The sequence below is a fragment of the Macaca thibetana genome, chromosome 14 (genome assembly GCF_024542745.1).
Source record: "Macaca thibetana thibetana isolate TM-01 chromosome 14, ASM2454274v1, whole genome shotgun sequence".
In the NCBI taxonomy this organism is placed as follows: Eukaryota; Metazoa; Chordata; class Mammalia; order Primates; family Cercopithecidae; genus Macaca; species Macaca thibetana.
In genome coordinates this window covers 66,478,265-66,501,278 of record NC_065591.1, presented here as the reverse complement: position 1 = coordinate 66,501,278, position 23,014 = coordinate 66,478,265, and the positions used below count along the sequence as shown (strand labels likewise).

Here is a 23,014-nt window from a genome sequence, read left to right as displayed (position 1 = left end):
TCCTTTGCATTATATTTCTGGTTACTATGGCATTTGCTGATCCTATCTAACAGGATTATTTCCCTGAAGTATAAAAATTTCCACAGCATTTCATACAGAGAGGGGATAGGAGACATAGCAGTCGACAGGAAAGAAGGAAAAATGCAATAGGAAAAGCTTGGAGATCCTGTTACTGATGCTCAGCAGGCAGTCAGAGTCTGAGGTTAATCCAGAAGCCTTCGGGTAACACCTGGGTGTATCCCTGGCCAGGAACTATCAGTTGCCTCTGGACCTCTTCTAGCCCCACGCAATGGCTAGGCTCTCCGTGAAAGGAAACGGGTTTGAAACAGAGTCAACATTCCCAGCACCCTGAGGGTACTGACGGATTCATTAAGTTCTCCCCAGCAAGCCTGTCATCTGAGTCTTGAGATGGGTGGCATGCTCTAAGGGCATCTAGGTGGCCGTCAGACACCAAGTGTTTTTGGTTTTATTTTAAAACGGAGGGCAGAAGGCCCCGAAATGAAAGTAAAGATATGGGGACTTCTCCTATACTCACCCTTCCAATGAGTCTACCTTGGATCCCAGATGGGCCCCACAATGAAGTGGCCTCATTGGTGGGGGTGATACCCAAGGTTTGTTGTCTCACAGCTGAGGAAATCAAGGACATGGACACACAAAGAGTGAGCTTAAGAGTGGAAGTTTAATAGGTGAAAGATAATAGCTTTCTGCTGGAGAGGGGGATCCCACAGAAATGGCTTGTCAGATCTGTGGTTAAATGCAGGGGCTTTTATAGGTGCCTGATGAGGAGGCAGTATCTGATTTACATAGGGTGTGAAAGATTGGTTGGACCAGGTGTGCCATCTGCATAGGGTATGAAAAACTCATTACACTAGGTGTGTCATTTGCATAGGGCACAAAAAACTGGTCGTCCTCATACTGATCTTTTATTATGTAGGCAGGTCCTCTGCCTAGCCTGCACCACGTTGCCCATTCCTTTACTGTACACATAGTAACAAAAAAGGGAAGATGGAGCCTCCATGTTGGACATGCCTGGCTCCCAGGTAGCCCTTTTCTATTGGCACAACTGCTGGCATTCCCCCGTTCAAACTTCCAGCTTGCTTATCTATGTTTTCAGCTCAATTTTTCAGGCTGCTCTTTGTTAGAAAAAAATAATTTCTTGGGCTCCTTCTTGCTAAAAGGGAAGCTTTGCTGAGGACTTTGCTGAGGACCCTATCTGCCTAAATAATTTCTTTCTACCTCCTGTATCAGTATGTTGCCTCTTTGTTCTCATTAGTTTCAAAGAATATCTTGATTTCTCCCTTAATTTCATTATTTCAAAAGTCATTTAGGAGCAGGTTTATTTCGATGTAATTATATGGTTTTGAGCAATTTTCTTAGTGTTTCTATTTTATTGTGCTCTACTCCAAGAGTGTGGTTAGTATGGTTTTTAAAAAAAATTCTACTGAGAATTGTTTTATATCTGATTGTGTGGTTGACTTTAGAATATGTGCCATGTGCATCTGAGAAGAATGTATATTCTGTTGTTTGGGGGTGGAGTGTTCTGTAGATGTCGATTGGGTCCATTTGGTCAAGTGTTGAGTTCAGGTCATGAACATCTTTGTTAGTTTTCTGTCTCAATGATCTAATATTATTATTGGGGTATTGATATCCTGCACGATTATTGTGTGTTTATCAAAGTCTCTTTGTATGTCTCTAAAAGCAGCTTGCTTTTTGAATCTGGGTGCTCCTCTGTCAGATGCATACATATTTAGGATAGTTATGTCTTCTTGTTGAATTGAGCCCTTTACCATTATGTAATGTCCTTGTCTTTTTTATCTTTGTTGGTTTAATGTCTGTTTTGTCTGAGTTTAGAATAAATTCAACAACCCCTGCTTTTTTTCTGTTTTTCTATTTGCTTGGTAGATTTTTCTCCATCCCTTTACTTTGAGCCTATGGGTGTCATCACATGTGAGATGGGTCTCTTGAAGACAGCATACCATCAGGTCTTGCGTATTTATTCAACTGATCACTCTGTGCCATTTAACTCGTTTACATTCAAAGTGAATATTGATGTTAGGATTTGTTCATTATTATGCAGACTTGTTCATGTGGTTGCTTTATAGTGTTACTGGTCTATTTACTTAAGTGTGTTTTTGTAGTGGCTGGTAACAGTCTTTTCTTTCCAAGGTTAGCACTCCCTTCAAGAACTCTTTTTTTTTTTTTTTTTTTTTTTTTTTTTTTTAATTCTTTGTTTTGAGACGGAGTCTCGCTCTGTCACCCAGGCTGGAGTGCAGTGGCTGGATCTTGGCTCACAGCAAGCTCCACCTCCCGGGTTCACGCCATTCTCCTGCCTTAGCCTCCCGAGTAGCTGGGACTACAGACGCCTGCCACCTCGCCCGGCTAGTTTTTTGTATTTTTTAGTAGAGACGGGGTTTCACCGTGTTAGCCAGGATGGTCTCGATCTCCTGACCTCGTGATCCGCCTGCCTCGGCCTCCCAAAGTGCTGGGATTACAGGCTTGAGCCACCGCGCCCGGCCAAGAACTCTTGTAAGGCATATCTGATAGTAAGGAAATCCCTTAGCATTTGCATGTCTGAAAAGGATCTTATTTCTCCTTCACTTACAAAGCTTAGCTTGGCTGGATATGAAATTCTTGGTTGGAAATTCTTTTCTTTAAGAATGCTGAGCCTTGCACAGTGGCTTACACCTGTAATCCCAGCACTTTGGGAAGCTGAGGCAGGTGGATCATTTGAGGCCAGAAATTCAAGAGCAGCCTGGCCAATATGGTGAAATCCTGTCTCTACTAAAAATACAAAAAATTAGACAGGTGTGGTGGCACATGCTTGTAATCCCAGCTACTTGGGAGACTGAGGCATGAGAATCACTTTAACCTGGGAGGCAGAGGTTGCAATGAGCCAAGATTGCACCACTGCACTCCAGCCTGGATGATGGGAGTGAGACTGTCTCAAAAAAAAATAAAAAAGAAAAAAAGAAAAAAAAAAAGAATGACTGTAGGCCCCCATTCTTTTCTGGTTTGTGCTGAAAGGTCTGCTGTTAGTTGATGGGGTTTTTTGTAGGTGACCTGCCCTTTCTCTCTAGCTTCCTTTAACATTTCTTCTATCATTTTGACCTTGAAGAATCCAATTACTATGTTTCTTGGGGATGGTCTTCTTGTGTAGTATTTCACAGGGGTTCTCTGCATTTCCTGAATTTGAATGTTGGCCTCTCTAGCAAGGTTGGGGAAATTTTCATGGATGATAACCGGAATGTGTTTTCCAAGTTGCTTGCTTTCTCTTCCTGCCTTTCGGGGATACCAGTGAGTCATATTTTTGGTCTCTTTACATAATCCCATATTTCTCAGAGGTTTTGGTCATTCTTCCTTACCATTTTTTTATTTTGGTCTCACTGAGTTATTTTGAAGAGCCAGTCTTTGAGCTCTGAGAGTCTTTCCTCAGCTTGGTTGATTCTGCTGTTAACACTTGCAGTTGTATTCTGAAATTCTTGAAGTTAATTCTTCACCTGTATCAGCTCACTTTGCTTCTTTCTTAACATGGCCATTTCATCTTTCATCTCCTGTATTATTTTATTTATTCCTTAGATTCCTTGTATTGGGTTTCAATTTTCTCCTGAATGTCAGTGATCTCCATTTCCATCCATATTCTGAATTCCATTTCTGTCATTTCAACCTGTTTAAGTACCATTGCTGGAGAACTAGTGTGGTCATTTGGAGGTAAAAAGACACTCTGGCTTTTTGATTTGCCAGAGTTCTTGGCTGGTTCTTTCTCATCTGTGTGGGCTGGTAATCCTTTAGTCTTTGAAGGTGCCATCCTTTGGATGGCCCAGTGGTAGCATGGGCCAGGGTGCAGGGCCACTGGTGTCCATGCTTAATGTTCATGCTGGCAGTGGCAGTGTGGTGACAGTGGAAGTGGGTGTGCTTATGCTGGCAGTAATGGCATGGTGGGGTACGTGTACACCCACCCATTCTCCAGATTTGGAAAGTTTTCTGTTATTCTTTGAATAAGCTTTGTACCCCCTTTGTCTTTCTCATATCCCTGTTTAACTTCAGCAACCCAAATATTTTCTTTTTTGATGTTATGTCCCATAAATCCTGCAAGCTTTCTTTATTCTTTTTCATTCTTCTTCATTTTTTCTACTCTGTGTATTTCATAGTCTTTGAGCTCACTGATTCTTCTGTTTAATTCTGCTGTTGATACTCTCTATTGCCTTTTTCATTTCATGCATTATATTTTTCACTTCCAGGATTTCTTTGAATTTTTTTTTAAAATTATTTCAATCTCTTTGTTAAATTTTTCTGGTAAATTTCTGAATTGATTCTCTGTGTTTTCTTGAAGTTCACTGTGCTTCCTTAAAACATCTGTTTTGGCTAGGCATGGTAACTCATGCCTATAATCTCAGCACTTTGGGAGGCTGAGGTAGGAAGATTGCTTGAGCCCAGGAGTTCAAGACCAGCCTGGACAACAAAGTGAGAGTCCCATGTCTACAAAAAAATTTAAAAAATAGCCAGGCATGGTAGTGCATGCCTGTGGTCCCAGCTACATGGGAGGCTGAGGTGGGAGGATTGCTTGAGCCTAGGAGGTTGAGGCTGCAGTAAGCCATGTTTGTGCCACTGTACTCCAACCTGGGTGACAGAATGAGAGCCTGTCTCCAAAAAAAGCACAAAACAAAACAAAAAACAAAGAAGAAACCCCAAAAAATATTCTTTTGAATTCTTTGTCTGAGAGATCACACATCTCTATTACTTTATGGTTGATCTCTGGCATCTTATTTTGTCTGTTTGGTGACGTCATATTTCTCTGAATGTTCTTGATTTTTGTAGAAGTGTGATGTCCTTGCCTTGAAATATTAGGTATTTATTTTTGCCTTTATAGTCTGGCTTTGTTTGTGCCTGTCCTTCTTCAGAGGGACTTCCAGGGATTCTAAGCAGACTGACTTATGTTTCCTGAGCCTGGGACCACTACTGGCATCTCAGCACTGAGGGATGGTCTAAACCCAGGCTTGCTGCAAGTCTTGCAAAGACTGAGAGGGTTGCAAAAGCTGTAGCCAGAGGGACTGGATTTAAGACTGGGGCATGTTGGGATCTGCTGTAGGAATGAAGCTGGTGGTCCATCTCATTGGCTTAGACAGGTGTATGTCACCTAGCAGGTCCCTGCACAAGTAGTTCCTTGACTGCAACAAGAGGGGCCAGAGCTGAGACAGCCCCCTTGGGATCTGCTGTGGGATGGAGGCTGGTGTGCTTGTCATGGTGGTTCAGACAGGCACACAGCTGCCCGCATGGCTCTGCACAGATGGAATAATTCCCTGATTGTAGTGGGAGGGGCTGGAACTGACCATAGGTCTCCTTAGGATCTGCTGTGGAACAGAGGCTAGAGAGCCCTGTCTTGGTTTAGGGAGGTGCACATTGCCCAGCAAGTTCCTGCACAGATAGGATAGTTCCCTGACTGCAGCAGGAGGGGCCAAATTGCAGACTGGGCCTCCTCAGGATCTGCTGTGAGGTAGAGGCTGGAGAGCCCAGTCTCACTGGCTCAGAGGGGCATGTGTCTCCTAGCAAATCCCTATGCAGATGAGACAGTTACCTGATTGCAGCAGGAGGGGCCAGGGCTGACACTGGGTCCCTGTGGGATTTGCTATGGGAAGGAGCCCATCTTGTTGGCCCAGACAGGCATGTGTCTCCCAGCAGGTCTCAGCACAGACAGGATAATTCTCCACTGTAGTGACAGGGGTCAGAGCTGAGACTGGGCTCTCTCAGGATTTGCTGTAGGGTGAAGGCTAGAAAGCCCAGTCTCATTGGCTTAGAGGGGCATGTGTCTTCCAGCAAGTCCCTGCACAGTCTGGTTAGTTCTCTGATTGCAGCTGGAGGGACCAAGTCTGAGACTTGGGTCCCCTTGGAATTTGCTGTGGGACAGAGGTTGGTAAACTCATCTGGGAGCCTCAGGCTGCGAGATATGGGTGAGTCTCCCTCTGGTTCCTTGTGTAAGAGGCGGTGAGCAGGGACCTCAGCTGAGAGGGGCTGGATCAGAAAAACAGGGCAACTTTCAGGCTTACTGCCAAGACCGATGTCAGCAGGCAGACAAGCCTTTCCACCAAGGCACTAGTGTGCACTACTCCTTCTGGACCTCTCTGCAGATGGTTTTGGTTGCAGGCTTAAGGCCAAATATGGCTGTAGCCCAGGACCTTGGAAGCCTGGGCTGTTTCTAGGCTTGAACTGGGGAGCAAGCTTGGTGGATCAGCCACTGGTGTTGGTCTGTACTCTCAAAACAATCCTTCAAGGTCTTGGAATCCACCAGCGTTTCACAAACTCCTACCTGAATCTTGATGCTCCTGCAGAGAGACTTTTGACTGTGGGTGGGTGTAGAATTTTTGTGGTTGTGAGGGGACATGAGTGGGTTATCTTCTATTCCACCATCTTCTCTCTGCCTTTTTGCATTCTGAGAGTCTCTCCACTCAGTCTTCCATTTTATGAATTAGTTCTTCAACTGGGTCCATTTGTCTATCCAGCACATGTATGAGTTATTTTCATTATAAATTTACAGCTTTGTTAGTAGTTTTGCTTCCACAGCAATCTGCTTTTGTTTCAGGAGTGAAACTTTGGCATTTCTCAGAGGATACTGATTATCCTATTTTTAAGTTTTTATAACTTTTGTTAAATAAACTTTTTATTCAGGTGATAATTCTTCTCTTTTTTATATTGTTAATTTTCCTCAAATAGTAAGAGATTCTTGATTGTTTAGTCTGTTTGTATAACAATGCTCAATCAGAAGCTTAAAATGCGGTAATTTCTGTGATTGTGGGGAGAGCAGGATGCGCGATCAGACAGTGTGCCAATCTTTCTAGAGTTGCTGTCGTTTTCTAGGGTTCACAGATTAGCACTCACACTTGCAACCATGGCCCATCCCCCAGGGAATTCCTACTTTGTTCATTGCACAAGGCTTTCCCAAACTCCCTTGCAGACTCTCATCACAGGAGAAGTTATTTATGCCATGTTGTTCCATCCCCTATTACTGTTTTCTTCATTGTCATGTGACTTTTCTCATTATAATATCATTAACATGTAGAAGGTATCGGTTAACTAGGGTAAAGGTGAGCAATGTCTGCACAGGATCTAGTCCCATCAGATGCTATGCTGTGTTAGGTTGAACTCAGCTGTTTATTGACTCATCTCATTCTGATGGTCCCAAGAATGAAATCACTCTGCAGCCTCCTCCTTATGACTTTGTGCTGGTTGTTCTTGGTATCTCTCCTGAATATACTGGCTCAACTCATTCTGTTTCTACTAATATAACAAATATTTCCAAATCCTCTGACAGAATGTCTTCTATATACATTTTTCTCTTCTAAGACAGTTGGTTAGCTTTCTGCTCAGTATGGACTCCCCAGTAATTCTGAGGCTCAAAAGTGCTTAGGTGTTTTAAAGTCAGATAAAAGGTCAGTGTGGCTGAAATACAGTGAATGAAGGAGAGAGTATCAAGAAATGGGATTGAAGAAGTAGGCAGGGGCCCAATCATGCAGGACTTCAGAGGACTGGATAAGCAGTTTGTATTTTATCCTTAGTGCAAAGGGACTTATTACCTGATGCATGTCACAGCCAGCTCTTCTTCCTAGTCAGCATTGGGGCCGGGGACCAATGAGGACTCCCTCTAGGAGGTGCCCTGCTGCACACAGTGGATGGCAGATCTATATCCAGGGTGTTCTAGGCATCAGTCAATGCTGTCACCAACCTTCATTCTGTTTATCTTCTGTTTCAGAGGTTGTGTTTTCGTCTTACCCTGGATTTTCAACCTCAGAGGTAGGAACTGACTACTTTATATTTGTGTTCCTGAGTTAGAACATTAATTTTAATAGACAAAATGAAATAAATTAATGGAGCCATGAGAGTCATTTCTATAGATCACACTTAGGAAGCCCATTCATTGTATAGGTAGTTGCCAAGTACCTACCATGTACCAGGTCCTGTGCTGGCCACAGACAGACATGTCTTGACCTTACCTGCCTAGTCTAACTTTCATTGTTCTCACATGCTGTTTAGCATAATGTAATAATGGCAGCTGCCTCAAGTGATAAAATTGGCATTAAAGTGGGGCTGCTACCAGCAGCTCCGTAACTAGAGTCCCCCAAAGCTGGAAAAGTCCTTGCCAGATACACCACTATCCAGGACCTAATCCTTGATGTCACAGGCTTAGACCCTTGATTTTTGTTAGCATAGAAAATTGTTTTTTCTCTCACGGCAGATACTCATGGAGACTGGTGCATGTAAACTAAATATTGATTTATTCATTTACAATAAATAGTATATCTCTTCATTTAGCCAACCTGCATCCTTGAGAGGCAACTTAGTATACAACCTCCCCACAGATACAACTGTGTGAGAAATTCTATCAGTTAACTATAGCTGCTTACTCAAACCAACCCAGTAACAATTCATTATTTTTCACCACTCACAATTGAGTTGACAAAGTGATTCCACTGGCTTCGCCAAGGCTCACTCATGCAACTGCATTTAGCTGGCAGGGTAGCTGTCAGCTGGGCTCAAGGACACAGCTGGCATGGCTTGGCATCTTCTCTGTGGTCTTTTCCTCCTGGGCTACATTGCAGTATGGTTTCATTACAGCATCAGGGTTTCAAGAGAGCAAGGATGAACTGAAAGGTTCTAAAATTGAAATAGTGTCACTTCTCCACATTCTGTTGGTCAAAGCAAGTCAAAAGCCCAGTATTATATTGCTGTACAATTCTGATGCTGACCCTTGAGTTTGTGCAGACCCCACAAGTTAAGCACAGAGCCCCCAAGTGAGGGTAGTTCCCAAAAAGATTTCGCTCACTTCAGAAGCCAGCCACAAGTTTAGGAGTCCCCAGGCTATCCACACTTTGACCAACTGGTGATAAATTCAAGAGTTTCCACAACCCACTCAGGTTCAGTAATTTTCTAGAACAACTCATAAAACTCAGCAAAGGGTTATACTTACAATCACAGTTTTACTATAATGCAGCAGTGCCCAACCTTTTTGGCTCCAGGGACCAGTTTTGTGGAAGACAATTTTTCCATGGACTGGGGTGGGGTGGGTGGTTTCAGATGATTAAAGTGCATTACTTTTATTATGTACTTTATTTCTGTTATTATTACATTGTAATATATAATGAGATAATTATACGACTCACCACAATGTAGAATCAGTGGGAGCCTTGAGCTTGCTTTTGTGCAACCAGACGGTCCCATCTTGGGGTGATGGGAGACAGTGACAGATCATCAGGCATTAGATTCTCATAACAAGAGCACAACCTAGATCCCTCACATGCCCAGTTCACAGTAGGGTTTGTGCTCCTGTGAGAATCTAATGCCACTGCTGATCTGACAGGAAGTGCAGCTCAGGCAGTAATGCGAGCAATGGGGAGTGGCTATAAATACAGATGATGTTTCACTCACTCACCCGCTGCTCACTTCCTGCTGTGCGGCCCAGTTCCCAATAAGCCAAGAACTGGCACTGGTTTGTGGCCCGAGGGTTGGGGACCCCAGCTGTAAATGACACGAATCAGGACTAGCCAAATGGAAAAGCATATAAGGTGAGGTTTGAGAGCTTTCTTGCCTCTCCCTGTGAAATCAGGGCATGTCTCCTTCCCAGCACACTGAATGTGCTCACCAACCAGGAAGCTCACCCACACCTCAGAGTCCAGAGTTTTTATTGGAGGCTCATTGGCCACCTGATTGAACTCAATTTCTAGTTCCTTATCCTCCCCAGGGGTCAGGCTGGTGCAAAGCCCCAACTCTCTAGTCACATGGTTAGTCTTTCTGGCATGGCCAGCCTCCATCCTGAGTCATGTCATTACCCTAAACTCAGGTGTGACTCAAGGGGTCCTGCATAACAAAGATATTCCTATCACTTAGAAAATTCCAAGGTTTTAGAAGCTCAGTGCCAGGAACCTGGGACAAAGACCAGACAAATTGTTTCTTATGTAATAGCCAGTCTAATTTCAGGAGGGTAGACACATGGTCTCCACCTCTGAATGGGAGGAGCAGCAAGGTCACACTGCAAAAGGGCATGTATGTGGGATGGAGGGGCTTGTGGCCATTATACAGTCTACCTCACAAGTCAAAGATAATTTGTAGGATTGCTCAGTGCTCGGATCAGCTCTCTGACATCTGAAAATCTAGAAAGTGAGTTGGATAGTTGAGACTTTTAGTGGCCTTTCTCTTAAAATCAGATGCATCTCCCTCTAAGACAGGGCCCTCTCTGCCCCCATCAGGGCCAGTTATGCCCTTGGGTCAGGATACTCCTCATCTTGACTCTCTGGCTTTTCCTTGTCTGTACTGCAGTCTGACTTACCCCCTTCAGTTCACACAGCCTTGCTCTAAGTAGGGAATTACATAGTGGAGGAGACTGCCTTATCAGACTGCCAGCACATTCCACTCTTGCATCTCAGAGATTGCCTTGGGATCACTGGGAGAGGCGAGTCATCTGAGTTCCCAAACACCATCACTGGTTTTTGTTTTATTCTCACCCGTGACTGACCTGTCCACTCATATGGTTTTACAGGTTGACCCAGAAGGGTACAAAATACTTGGCTCAAAGTAAGTGCCCTATAAATGTTCATTGAATGAACAAGCAAAATTTAAGTGACTTGCTCAAGATTCCATAGTGATTAATTAATTCAGCTTAAGTCAGAATCTAGTTCATCTGAACCTAACCCTTAGCCCAACATCTACCCTTATAATATCCTGTGGTCCCATTGAACTCAGGAATTAGTGAGTGTAGTGAGTTATGTATAGTTAAACCAACAATGACCTTTTTCTGCTTGATCAAATATGTTGAACCTGTGGCAGTCTGGGTTGTATGAAAAGAACATGACCCTGCAAGAAGGGATCCAGATGCAGCATGCCACATTCAGCCCCCACGGGCCGGCTGAAGTCATTCAGGACTGTTGTTTCATCCCCACATGAAGACCCTCCAACTCGAGGATGTGGGCTAGCCCATCAGAGCAGGTGTTCAAGGCTCAAGTCACCTCCCTCTCCCTCTCCCCACTAGAAAAATTCCCCTTAAGGACACAAGCACCTTCCCCTTTGCCTTCTGGAGAAATTTTAGCCCAACTGTGTAGAAGGACCAATTCAGGGTAAGCTGCTGTAGGGCAGAGAGGGTGGGGACCAAGTACCTCTGATGTCTGCACCAGTGCTGTATTATCCTGTGGCCTCAGAAAACTTGAAAATGGAACTTTGGGTGCTTGAGAATTAGCTCATCATATGACCTAAGAGAACTTGGAGCCAGAATTCTGGGCTGATGGTGACATCTACCCTTATGACCCTACATGTCTCTTTTTGGCCAAGTCTCTCTAGGAAGGTCATTCATTCCACCCTGTTCCATTGAAAGGGTCTGTTGGCCCTTAGTGACCTTATTTATTATCGGGCACTTTGATTTTGACTTTTCCTTCTTTCTAAGACAACCAAGATATGTTCACTTCCTCCTATATTCGAGATCCTTCCTGTGAAGTCACTGAAGGCCAGGAACCAGACGCTGGCCCCACCCTTCCCAGAGCTGAGATACCTTAGCCTGGCCTACAACAAGGTGACTTTTTGCTCCTCTACTGTTTCCTCAGGGGCACAGATGGGAGGGTGGGATGCAAGTTGCTCTGGCCTAAAAACCAACCTTCCATTCAATTCCCTGCATTACAGGTACATGGGCTCAGGAATTCTCAGGGTGGGGAAAGTGGAGGGAGTTCAGGCCAAGGCAGGAGTCCATCTCTTCAGTCACAGATATTTATTTAGCACTTACCATGTGTCAGGCTCTGTGGTAGGCACTAGGTATACTGCTGTGGAAAGAGACTTGGCCTCTGCCCTTTTGCAACTTATCACCTATAAGGAAGAAAGGAAGACTGATAGGGACAAATCATCACAATACGAGCATGCTTAGTGTTATGAAGAAATTCACCGTGTTATGAAGTAAATGATGGAGGGGAGGTGTCTAACCTAATACTTGGGATCAAGGAAGGTTCTCAAGAAAGTGGTGTTTAAGCTGAGATCTGAATCAGTGAGTTTAATCAGGTGAAGAGGGGTGAGTCAAGTGAGGGTAGAAATGTAGCTTAAGGGGAACAGCAGATACAAAGTCTAAGGGACAGATTTAACATATTTTTCCAATATTCATGTCCTGTTTGGTTTTCTGTAAAATCCCACTAATTGAGCCCTACTCAAGTCTGAAATGCAGGAAACTTGTAAGATACTCTGCTTACATTCCTCTACAGCAAGCAGCTGGTACAGCTAAACTCCCCAGGTGTTTTCTTCTAAGAGTTTTATTGTTTTAGCTCTTACATTTAGGTCTTTATTTCAACTTAATCTTTATATATAGTGTGAAACAGGTATCAGCTTCATTCTTTTGCATGTGGATATCCAGCTTTCTTAACACCACTTACTGGAAAGACTATTCTTTCCCTCATTGTTACACCCTTGCCGAAAACCAGTGGACCGTAGATGTATCACAGGTCCCTTTTCTTGAAATTGGTAATTTATGTCTTCTATTGATCCAAAATAGTTAGACATTACCTCTTTTATTGACTTTCTCTTATTAAACTAGCTGCTGCTTTCACTGGATGTCTCTGTTTTCTATTTCATTGATTTCTGCTTGTAACTTTACTTCTGTTCTTCTTCTTAAAATGATTTTAATTTGCTCCTCTTTTTCTCACATCTTAGACAGTATAATTTTAGTTAATTGATTTAGACCTTTCTTTCTAATATAAGCAAGTAAAACTTTACATTTCTTCTCCAAGCACTGCTTTAGCTGAGTCCTACAAATTGTAATATATTTTCTTTTTATTTTCATTAAATTAAAATATTTTCACTTTTTCCTATGATTTCTTCTTTGATCCACAGGTTTTTAAGAACTTAATTTCCAAATATATGGGGCTCTTCTAGGTGTCTTGTATTTATTTCTAATTTATTTTGTGTGCAGATAACATAATCTGTAAGATGTCATTCTTCTGAAATCTGTTTAAACTTGTTTTATGATTCACCCTATGGTCGGTCTGTCTTGGTGAACGTTCCATGTGCATTTCAAAAACTATGTATATTCTGCAGTTTTGTGGGAAAGGGTTCTATAAATATTAAGGTAAGGTGGTTGGTTGTGTCACTCAGATCTTCTCTGTACTCTTGTCTAGTTGTTCTATCAATCACTGAGAGCAGTGTGTGAAAATCTCCAGACGTAGTTGTGAATTTGCTTATTTCTCCTTTTAGTTCTGTCAGTTTTTACTCCATGTATTTTGAAGTCTGCTATTGATGCAGATACATTTAGAATTGTTATATCTACTTAACGTATGGGTACTTTTATAAATTATGAGTTGCCTTTTTTTGCCTCTAATAATATTCCTTGTCTCAATGTCTTTTTTGTTTGATTTAAATATAGCTACATAGCTTCCTTATACTTACTGTTTGCATAGTATATCTCTTTCTATCCATTTACTTGCAACCTATTTATATCTTTGTAGTTAAGGTGTGTCTCTTTTAGATAGCATATAGTTAGTTTTTCCTAGGGTGCCAGTGTTTTTCTCAGTTTTCCTGCTTTGTCCTCAGTTTTCATTCTTCCCTGAGTGCCTGCACCTCAGAGGAGTTTATCTCCACATGCTCATTCCTCCCCCTAGCAGTAGACTGCTTTTGCTTGCCACTTAGTGCTTGCTAAGTAACAAGTGGTGGTAGGGGCCAAAGGGAGGCTCTAGCGCCAGTCTTAGGCAGCCCTGGGACCAACCCTGTGTCTCAAGGATGGGCTTTTTTCAGTGGTCCTACCCCTCTCCTAGCAGTAGGAGACCTCTAATGTGCTAGGCCCAGGTTGGTTTCCTGCTCCAACCACAGGAGTAGTGGGTTTTAATTTTTTCCCTACCCAAGATGCAGTGCCCCAGGCTGCAGGGTTTGCTGATCTTCCTCAGCAGCTGAAGGCTTTTGTTAACTATGGAGAAGGGTTGGTAAAGCCCCCTGCCTTTTTGTGGTGAGAGCTATCTCCTCTTCCAGGCTCACACCACCGAGAAAGCCTGTCATCAGTCTCTCTCCTGCCTCCAATCTTTCTCACACTAGTGAGCGTGAACTCCCTGGATGTCTGCAGCTTAAAGGGGTTTACTCTAGGCCATGCTTGGTCTTTATAAATTCACTAAAATTTTTACCTGATTTCTTAAGTGCTTGTGTGGCACTCACATCTGCCACATTCTGCCGCAGGCAGGCCAGTGTCTGTGTCCCACCTCTCCTTGGAGGTGCCAGTATTTTCTTAGATTTCAGGCCACAATTGTCCTGGGATGTTAGCTCTCTATTGGACTCAAGAAAAGTTATGATTTTATAGATTATTCAGTTTTTTTCTTAAGGCTGGAGCAGCACTCCTTCCATTTTTCTATGTTTGCACCTGAGTTTTTAAATGGTATTTTACTTTATGATAGTTACCACCTAATGTGTTGTATCTTTTTCTCTATTGTTACGTATCTACTACCAGAATGTGCTTTCGTTTTTTAGCACTAGGACTTTGTTTTGCTTACATCTATAGGCTCATTATCTAGAATATTACCTGATACATGATAGGTGCTCAACAAGTTTGTTAGATGAATGAATGATTTTTGTTGTTGTTGAGATGGAGTCTTACTCTGTTGCCCAGGCTGGAGTGCGTGGTGCAATCTTGGCTCACTGCAGCCTCCTCCTCCCGGGTTCAAGCAATTCTCCTGCCTCAGCCTCCCAAGTAGCTGGAATTATAGGCACCTGCTACCACGCCTGGCTAATTTTTGTTTTTTTATTAGAGATGGGGTTTCACCATATTGGCCAGGTTGGTCTTGAACTTCTGACCTGGTGATCCACCCACCTCGGCCTCCCAAAGTGCTAGGATTACAGGCGTGAGCCACCATGCCCGGCCCCATGAATGATGTTTTAGTCATGTCAAATAATACAGCTGTGTTGAAATATTCAATTAGTAAAGTTACAAACTTCAAGATAAATTCTGCCTTTAAACAGAAGTTATACATGTAGAATATTCATCAGAAAATCACTCAGAATATTCACTAGAAATTTTTGTGTCAAAAGTAAAATAATCACTTTCACTTGGTCTTTAATACTTAGTTCCTAAATGTGACGGATTGTTACACTCTCCTTAACCCAATGAGATTGAGAAGAAATTTAAAGTTATCATTGGAACCTGAATGCATCTCCAGAAGCATTCAGCTCACCCTAGAGGGAACAGGCTAGCACCATGGCCAGATTTCGGCTTGCTGTATCAGCCAGAATCCTAAGCCCATACCTTTCAGCTGGGCTTAATTTCACAGAAAATGTGATACACATGACCTGAATATCATTCAATTTTTTAATCAATTTTTAATTGTAATTTTCTTCAACTTTTTAATCACCTGGTTTGGGTGAATGTAATTTTGCATCCTGATAAGATTAAATTCTGCATCTCCCATTCTTTAGTGATTGTCTCTTGACCCCCTGATTTGCACACAAGAGACTCTACACCCACTTTGACCACCATTATAGTCATTTATCAAAACATATTGGGCACCTTTTTAGGTTCGTCCTCTATCTCTGAAGTCTAGATAATGGCAGCAGAATTTTATATTTTACTCTGTTGCAACTACTTAACTCTGCTCTTGTAGGACAAAAGGCAATATGGCAACAAATGAGACAGGTAGTATTTTTTCTTTTTTTTTTGAGACAGAGTCTCACTCTGTTGCCCAGGCTGGAGTGCAGTGGCGTGATCTCGGCTCACTGCAACCTCCACCTCCTGGGTTCAAGTGATTCTTCTGCCCCAGCCTCCCAAGGAGCTGAGATTACAGGTACCCGCCAGCACACCTGGCTAATTTTTGTGGGTTTTTTTTTTTTTTTTTTTTTTTTTGTATTGTTTTAAAGTAGAGCCAGGGTTTCACCATATTGGCCAGGCTGATCTCAAACTCCTGACCTTGTGATCCACTTGCCTCAGCCTCCCAAAGTGTTGGGATTACAGGCGTGAGCCACCGCGCCCAGCCAGAGAAAGGTAGTATTCTAATGAAACTTCAGTAAATGGATCACGGGCCAGATTTGGGCCATGCGCTGTATTTGCCAGTCCTGGTTTTGGTACAGCCTGTGTGCTAAGAGTGGTGTTTACATTTTTTAATGATTGAAAATAATCAAGGATAAAATTTCATGACACGTTAAAATTATATGAAATTCAGATTTCAGGGTCCATAAGTAAAATTTTATTGGAAAAAAGCCACCACACCTATTTATGAATTGTCTATGGCTGATTTTGTACAACAATAGTAAAATTGAATAGCTGCAACAGAAACCATATGGTCTGCAAAGCCTAAAACACTTTGACAGAAAAGGTTTGCTGATCCCTGGTCTAGAAGATCAAATGTTAAAGTCTCTCAAGGCTTACTCCTAGTTTCTTTTCTCTCACTCCCTACTGTTTCCCTAGGGATGACTTCAGATACCCATTGGCCCATGAACAGTGACTCACAAATTTCTAACTCTAATGCAGACCTCTCCTCTGTATTCCAGGAGGCCTCAAAGGTACCGCCAACATACACATACCCAAAGCAAGCTAATGAATTTTTTCTTCAAATTTTATGTTCTTTCATTGTGCCCTTAGTGAATAGGTTGATCTTCCACCCAGTTATTCAAGGCACAAACCAGCTGTCACCTTTGATACTTCTCTCTCTTTTGCACCTTCCCATCCTCCGCCTCCGCCCCCCAATATCTACATCATCACCAAGTCTTGTCAAATTTAGGTCCTCATATTTCTAAAATCCATCTAATGAGTTCCCCAAGGACCCAAATCTTAAACTACCCTTTGTTTGGCCCCTACTTGCATTTCCAGCCCCATTTTGCACCAGGTGCCCTCATTCTCTCTGCTTTTAATTACACTAGCCTTCTTTAAACCCCTCCAGCAGGCTATGAGACCTTTCACACATTTTTCTCTTTGTATATAGAACACTTCCTCTCTGCATTAAAGTAAGACTAGCTACTGCAACAAACTTAAACATCTTAATCACTTAACACAATAAAAGTGTATTCCTTGCTTTTACAAAGTCCATTTTGGATATTCCTGATTGGCAGGTAGCCTTCCACATGATCATTCGGAGACCCAGGTCCCCTCTGGCTATGTTCTGTCATCTCATAGGGTCTTAACACTACTCAACTGGATCCTATGTATCCCATTAGATGGTTGAGCAGGGGGACTGTGGTAAAGGGAGGAAAGTAGAGGAGGTACAGGAGGGTACAGACTGTACATAGAAGTAGCATTTACTACTACTGCCCAAGTTGCATTGGCTAGAACTGGGTCACGTGACTACACGTACTTGCCTGGGAGGCTAGGAGATAAGATCCGTGTGCTAGAGGTAGAGAAATGGTTTTGGTTAATAGAGAGGTTTCTCTGCCACACACTCCATGCCCCACTGCGTTCACTAATTACCTCCTTCAGACCTCAGAGACACCTCTTACCTCTCTGACTGGGTCAGATGACCCTGTTACTTCATGCACCTATCTTGTGACACCACATTGTAAGTCTATTCTCCTGTGTTACTGTCTCTGCAGTGCTTGTTTCCCACTAGACAGTGCTCTCTGAGGGCAGAAATTGTGTCTGTTTTGCTCATTCCCAACAAAGTGCTTGGCACATGGTAGGTATTCAGTAAATATTTGTTGGTTGAATGAATAAAAATGAAAGAGAAGTTAGTTGCTCAGTGGAAATCTAGTGCTATCCAGTAAGGCTGCGGAGGAAGCTAAACTGAAGTGCCCTCCCTCTTCCAGCCCGTGGACTTTACGACCTTCATTGGGTCCTACATCTGGCCCAATACCTTTCAGTATGTCCAGGGGTCTGATAGGCCACTGCCCGACTCCTGGTCCCTTCGATCCTGATGTCCCTGATACTTTTCCATTGCTAATAGATACTCTCGCCAAGATGGTCCCCAGCTTTTCCAGGCAGTCTGCTCAACAAAGCTTGTATATTTTTTGCCCTTCAGAGGCTGGCTTGGCCAATAAGCCACCACTTGCAGGCTGGCTTCACAGGGCATTCTCTGTATCCCAGACAGCCATGAGGTCTCTCTTAACACTGGCTCTACTTATCCCTTAGATGTGTGGGTCCTCCTTTCCCCCTATCCATCCCCAGAGAAGTGCCCAGGACTGGCTTCAGTGAAAGAGCCATCAGGAGTGTGTAGAGGTTTGTGTTGAGGAAGATGAAGTGTCAAATTGTATCCTGAAGTTAAAGTCAATGCCCTGTCAACCTTCCAGAATCTTCATGAGATAAAGAGTTTGTTTGTTCTTACCACAAATGTTTGTTCTTATTATTTTGCCACCAGCTTCCCTAATACTTGATATAGGCTACATATCCAGCATGGAAAAGAGAGGAAAAACTCTTAGCTCTTAAACACGCAACAGTGATGGTGGAATTTCAGACAAGAGGGGCAAGGCACTCTCTGCACGAGTAGGTGATATTGTAGGGACAAGGCAGCACCCAGCAGTGAGTCCCATCCACAGCAGCATGTCTTACCCAATACCACCCCCAATCCAAGCAAGCATGTAGCCCTGCAGTGAGGGGCCTAGACATACCTAGGTAGAGGTGAGGGGTGGTGTCAACCTGAGAGTCTCTCTTGCATTCATTACAGATCGCAAAAGAGGATGCTGTCCTACCAGTAGCTCTCTTCCCATCTCTCTGCGAATTCGTCTTTCATAACAACCCTCTGGTGGCCCATACACGAGGTATGGTGCCCGCAAACCTGCCCCCTCTCAACCCAGTGCCCAAGGAGCAGTGTGGCACCCTCATCCCCACCTCATCAATGGCAAGCCCTGGGATCTACTCTGTGTCAGGGTGGACAAGGTTCATGGTACATTGAGAAGTAGAGGAAATAGCTCTGTACCAGCTCATCCTGACAGTAACCCTGTGAGGCAGGCATTATTGTCCCCACGGACAGTGGTAGAAACTGAGGTGCAGGGAGGTTCATGATCTGCCTAAGGTCACACAGCAAGAAAGAGTCTGAGTTGGGAATGGAATATGGAATTCTCTAAATCCTGTATGAGCTCTTTTGAACCACACCCTGCTTTGTGGAACAGTTCTGTCATGACCTCATTTCCCACTTCCCAGTTGCAGAGGGGTGCAGCCCCAACTGCAGGAGCCTCTCTTCCCAGAGCACAAGGAATGGGGTGGTCAGCAGTGGAGCAACTGTGTAAGATACAGGAGCTGGAGGCATTTTAGAGTCCTGGGCCCTGGAGTGACACCAGTGAAGTTCTGATCCTCACTCCACAGTAGCTTTATTATCTTGGACAAATTCCTTAGCCTCTCTGTGCCTCAGTTTCCTTGCCTATTGAATGGGAATAATGAGGTACCTACCCCTAGGGTTGAGAATAAGTTTCATTAATACATGTAAAGCGGTTTGAATAGTGCCTGGCACATAGTAAGCCCCAGTATAAATTTTAGCTAATAGTAATCTTATTTTCCCATCATGGCACCAGGGGTCCCTCCTCTGCTGAAGAGCTTCCTCCAAGAGCGACTGGGAATCCACTTAATTCGAAGGAAGACAGTAAAGCCTAAGCATCATGTTTTGATGTCTCGGAAGGAATCACGGAAGGTAGGGCTTCCAAGGCAGGACTCTCACCCCCAGGAAGAGTGCAGCCTATTATAATGGATGTAAACCAACCTGGCTGTAGAGCTGCTCACTCCACAGTGCCTGGAATCTCTCCATTAGATTCAGCATTGCCTTCTCCTTTCCTTGCTTTGGGAAGAGCATTGGATAAAACAACAGATATGAAAATATATTTTAAACTCCCAAAACTCTTACCATTGAAAGTTACAGTCACCTACAGTAATTGAGAATGGCTATGGGCCAGGTGTGGTGGCTCATGCCTCTAATTGCAGCACTTTGGAGGCCAAGGCGAGAGGATCACTTGAGGGCAGGAGTTTGAGACCAGCCTGGGTGAGATCCTGTCTCTACAAAAAAAAAAAAAAAAAAAAAAAAAAAAAAAAAAAAAAATGGCTAAGCCAGGACCGGAATACATCTCCTGCCTGAATCTTAAGGAAGTGTTTCCTTATGTTGAGAGAAGTCTACTTCCTTTGCCATAAAGTAAGTCAAATCCCTCTTTCATCTGAAGAATTTCAAAAATTTCTGTGAAATGCTCCTCCCTCCTGAACTTTAGTCTTTCTACAGCCAAAAGGTGAGCTGAGCATTGCTGATCCCAAAAGTTAAATACAGGTATTTCCTTGCCATCCCCTCTGCAGCCTGCCTCTGTCCAGCCAGGCTCTTGTCTGACGTCCTCAGAGGACTGGACAAGCATTTGAAGTCAGAAATAGAAATTCCAAGGTTTCCATCATCTTCCTTGTTGTCTGTTACCTCCTCTTAAGGATCTGCCCCATTATTTCCCATCAGCAAGCTAGGGAGGGGCAGAATCCTCTCTCTCCTTTACGAAGCCCCATGTCCAGGACTCTGCGGAGCCCTTGCATATATGCTATCTCATAATTCTCACAGCAGATGAAGCAACAGACTCAGAGAGGTGAACTGACTTGTTAAAAGTTAGTGTGGGTCCTAGGGGACCCCTCACACCTCCTCCCATCAAAGGTTCTGACAAACCTTTGAGCTAAATGAGTTAAATAAACACAGATGCCAGTGGCCAAATGAGAAACAAATCAATGCTTTGTTAATGTAGGCAAATACCCTCTATCTTGGACTGGAGATTGTGGCTTAGTCCTGAGTCAGACTGGGGATGCCTGCATGTCCCCATTGTGCATACAGAGATGGGGCTAGAAATGCAGATTAGACCCCTGGGGTTACATGGACAAGGGCTGCAGCCCCTCCCCTCACACCTAGGCATGGACAGACAGGAGGAAAATGGAGAACCTGCCAGAGCAGGGCTGTAACCAAGAAGCTGTGTGAGCCCTTTGATGTGAGGACACAAATAGAAGATAAAATAGCCTGGTCTCATTGACGAGCAGATCCAGCCCACGACTGAAGCAGGGCCCAGTGACTCAACCTCTGGCCAGTTAGGTTACCCATTCCTCCCTTGGAAAGGGGTGGGGAAAGTAGCTGTGGGATAGAGAAAGAGCATTTCCTCCAGCACATCTCTCTCACAGAGCCATGAGAGGGAAGGGGAACTGTCCCTTCCCACCAGCTGCCAAGTGATGGCACTTGGTGTTTTAGATGCTGAGGTGCAGTGCTGTGTTCATGCCCTGTGCCTTGTGGCATGGATTCAGACAAAGACTCTGGGTCCCTCAGGCTTCAAGTCTAAACACTGAGGTTCTACATATTTTCCAAAAGGAGATTTTTTTTTTTTAAAGTAACATGTTTTATAAAAGTCATCCTTCGCCCTCCTTAGTCCGTTAGGTACATTTGCACACACCATTTCATTTGGTGGAACTCTGTGAGAGAGGCACAAGGAGGAAATGGGAACTCAAAGGGTAGACCTGTATTCCAGCCCATATTTTTCTAACTACAGTGCTTGGAATCTTTCCACTACGCAACTTAACATCTCTCAGTAAAAGTATAGATATAAGTGAACCAAATACCTCTGACAAAGAGTGAAAACAATCCACTATGTAAAGGGGGAGAGGGAAAAAACTAAGCCTAGCTGAGGTAAATTGGGCACATGGACACCTCCTGGCAGCTGAGGAGGATGGGGAGAATGGTCACAGGCTTTTACTAATTAAGGAAGTTATTTTCTTGGTCCTGAACCTTCAGAGAGATCTATCTTTTGGATCTTTATATAAGGTATAGGGACCAGCACCCTGAAAGGGGCCTGGTGCTGCCATCTTCCAGAAAATACAGGACCATTCCCCAACACCCTCTCCTCGGAGTCCCTGGGGAAAGCCATAGGCACCATGTTAAACCCTCATCTGACGAGTGAGACTACTGAGGGCCAGAGTGACGTATGGTCAGGGAGGCAGCATGAAGCCTGGAGCCCAGGACTGGAATTACATCATCCAGGCATTACTGCTGAATCACTCTGGGACTTGGACAGGTCATTTTACCTCTCTAAGCCTGTTTCCTCATCTATAAAATTGAGGATAATTATTCATTGGGTAGTTTCAAGGTAGAAATAAAACAACTTACATCATGCATGGGGCACATCATAGATGCCCAACAAGTATGATTTCCCTTTCCACCTCCCAGTCAGTCCGTACCCAGCACTCCAGCTGCTATACAAGTGGCCTCAGGCTAGTGAGGCCCAGGAGGAGAGACTCCTGATTAGGAAGCACATTCATTCCAGCCCTTCTCCATGACAGGTGAAAACCGAAATCCCAAAGGTGCCGAAGCAGCCTCTGGTGCTCCATCACCCACAAGTGACCACAAACAAGTCTCCCTCAAAGGATATGCTAGAGCCAGAGGCAGAGCTGGCTGAAGATCTGCCCACTACCAAAAGCACTTTTGTGGAGTCAGAGATGCCCACTGAGAGTCTGGAAGGCCTTTCCCTGTCTCGCCGGACCTTCGTGCCACTGCCTCCCATCTGCTCCGACTCCACTGTGCATAGTGAAGAGACCCTGTCCCACCTCAGTGACACAGCTGTCCGTCTCAGCCCAGAGCACCCATCAGATGAGGACTCCAAGAGCACAGAGTCCATCTTCCTGACCCAGGTACCTGTATCCAGCTGTCCCTGCCCACTTGTTACTAGCTCCCACAGGTTCCTCTGCAGCCCTTAGGCTCGACTGCTGTGGACAGCTGGGAGCAACAAGCACATGGCAGGTCTGGAAATGAGAAGTCAGCACCCTTGGCGGAGCTTGCAAGCCTCTTCTGGAAGATCTCTGGTCTGAGGCTACTGATAGGGGCACCCATGGGGACAAGTCATGTTTCTGTGGCACAGACAAGATCTGTGGTCTGACTGGGATGTGATTCCAACTAGTTTTTCAGAAGGGTTTGCTGCTGCCTGTACCTCTCTACTTCAGGTCTCCTCACTTTTGATGTTGCCTCTGGATCCTGGGAACATAGATAGATCAGATGCAGGTCGTGCCCTTGAGGTGCTCTCAGTATAATGGGGAACACAGACAGACCAGCTCATGCAATCAGTGCTGAGACTGAGGAAATCCCAGAGGCTGGGAGCCTGGAGGAAGGAGAGATGCCAGTGC

At 44.1% G+C, this 23,014-nt stretch overlaps 2 protein-coding genes across 6 annotated transcripts in view; one reads left to right on the top strand and one right to left on the bottom strand.

The window, feature by feature from the left end:
• The window catches only part of RPS3 (ribosomal protein S3), a 735,956-nt gene that overhangs the window by 543,001 nt on the left and 169,941 nt on the right, over positions 1-23,014 (bottom strand). The gene's annotated exons all lie outside the window — the stretch shown is intronic.
• The window catches only part of XRRA1 (X-ray radiation resistance associated 1), a 110,101-nt gene that overhangs the window by 76,179 nt on the left and 10,908 nt on the right, over positions 1-23,014 (top strand). Inside the window, exons 11-15 of one of the 4 annotated variants that reach the window (XM_050756126.1) lie at positions 7,742-7,782; positions 11,420-11,545; positions 18,573-18,666; positions 19,417-19,532; positions 22,178-22,525. In XM_050756126.1, coding sequence (XP_050612083.1) covers positions 7,742-7,782; positions 11,420-11,545; positions 18,573-18,666; positions 19,417-19,532; positions 22,178-22,525 — 725 coding nt within the window. Of the gene's footprint in view, positions 1-7,741; positions 7,783-11,419; positions 11,546-18,572; positions 18,667-18,693; positions 19,131-19,416; positions 19,533-22,177; positions 22,526-23,014 lie in introns of those variants that run through there. The other 3 variants (XM_050756128.1, XM_050756129.1, XM_050756127.1) reach the window with 3 other exon arrangements.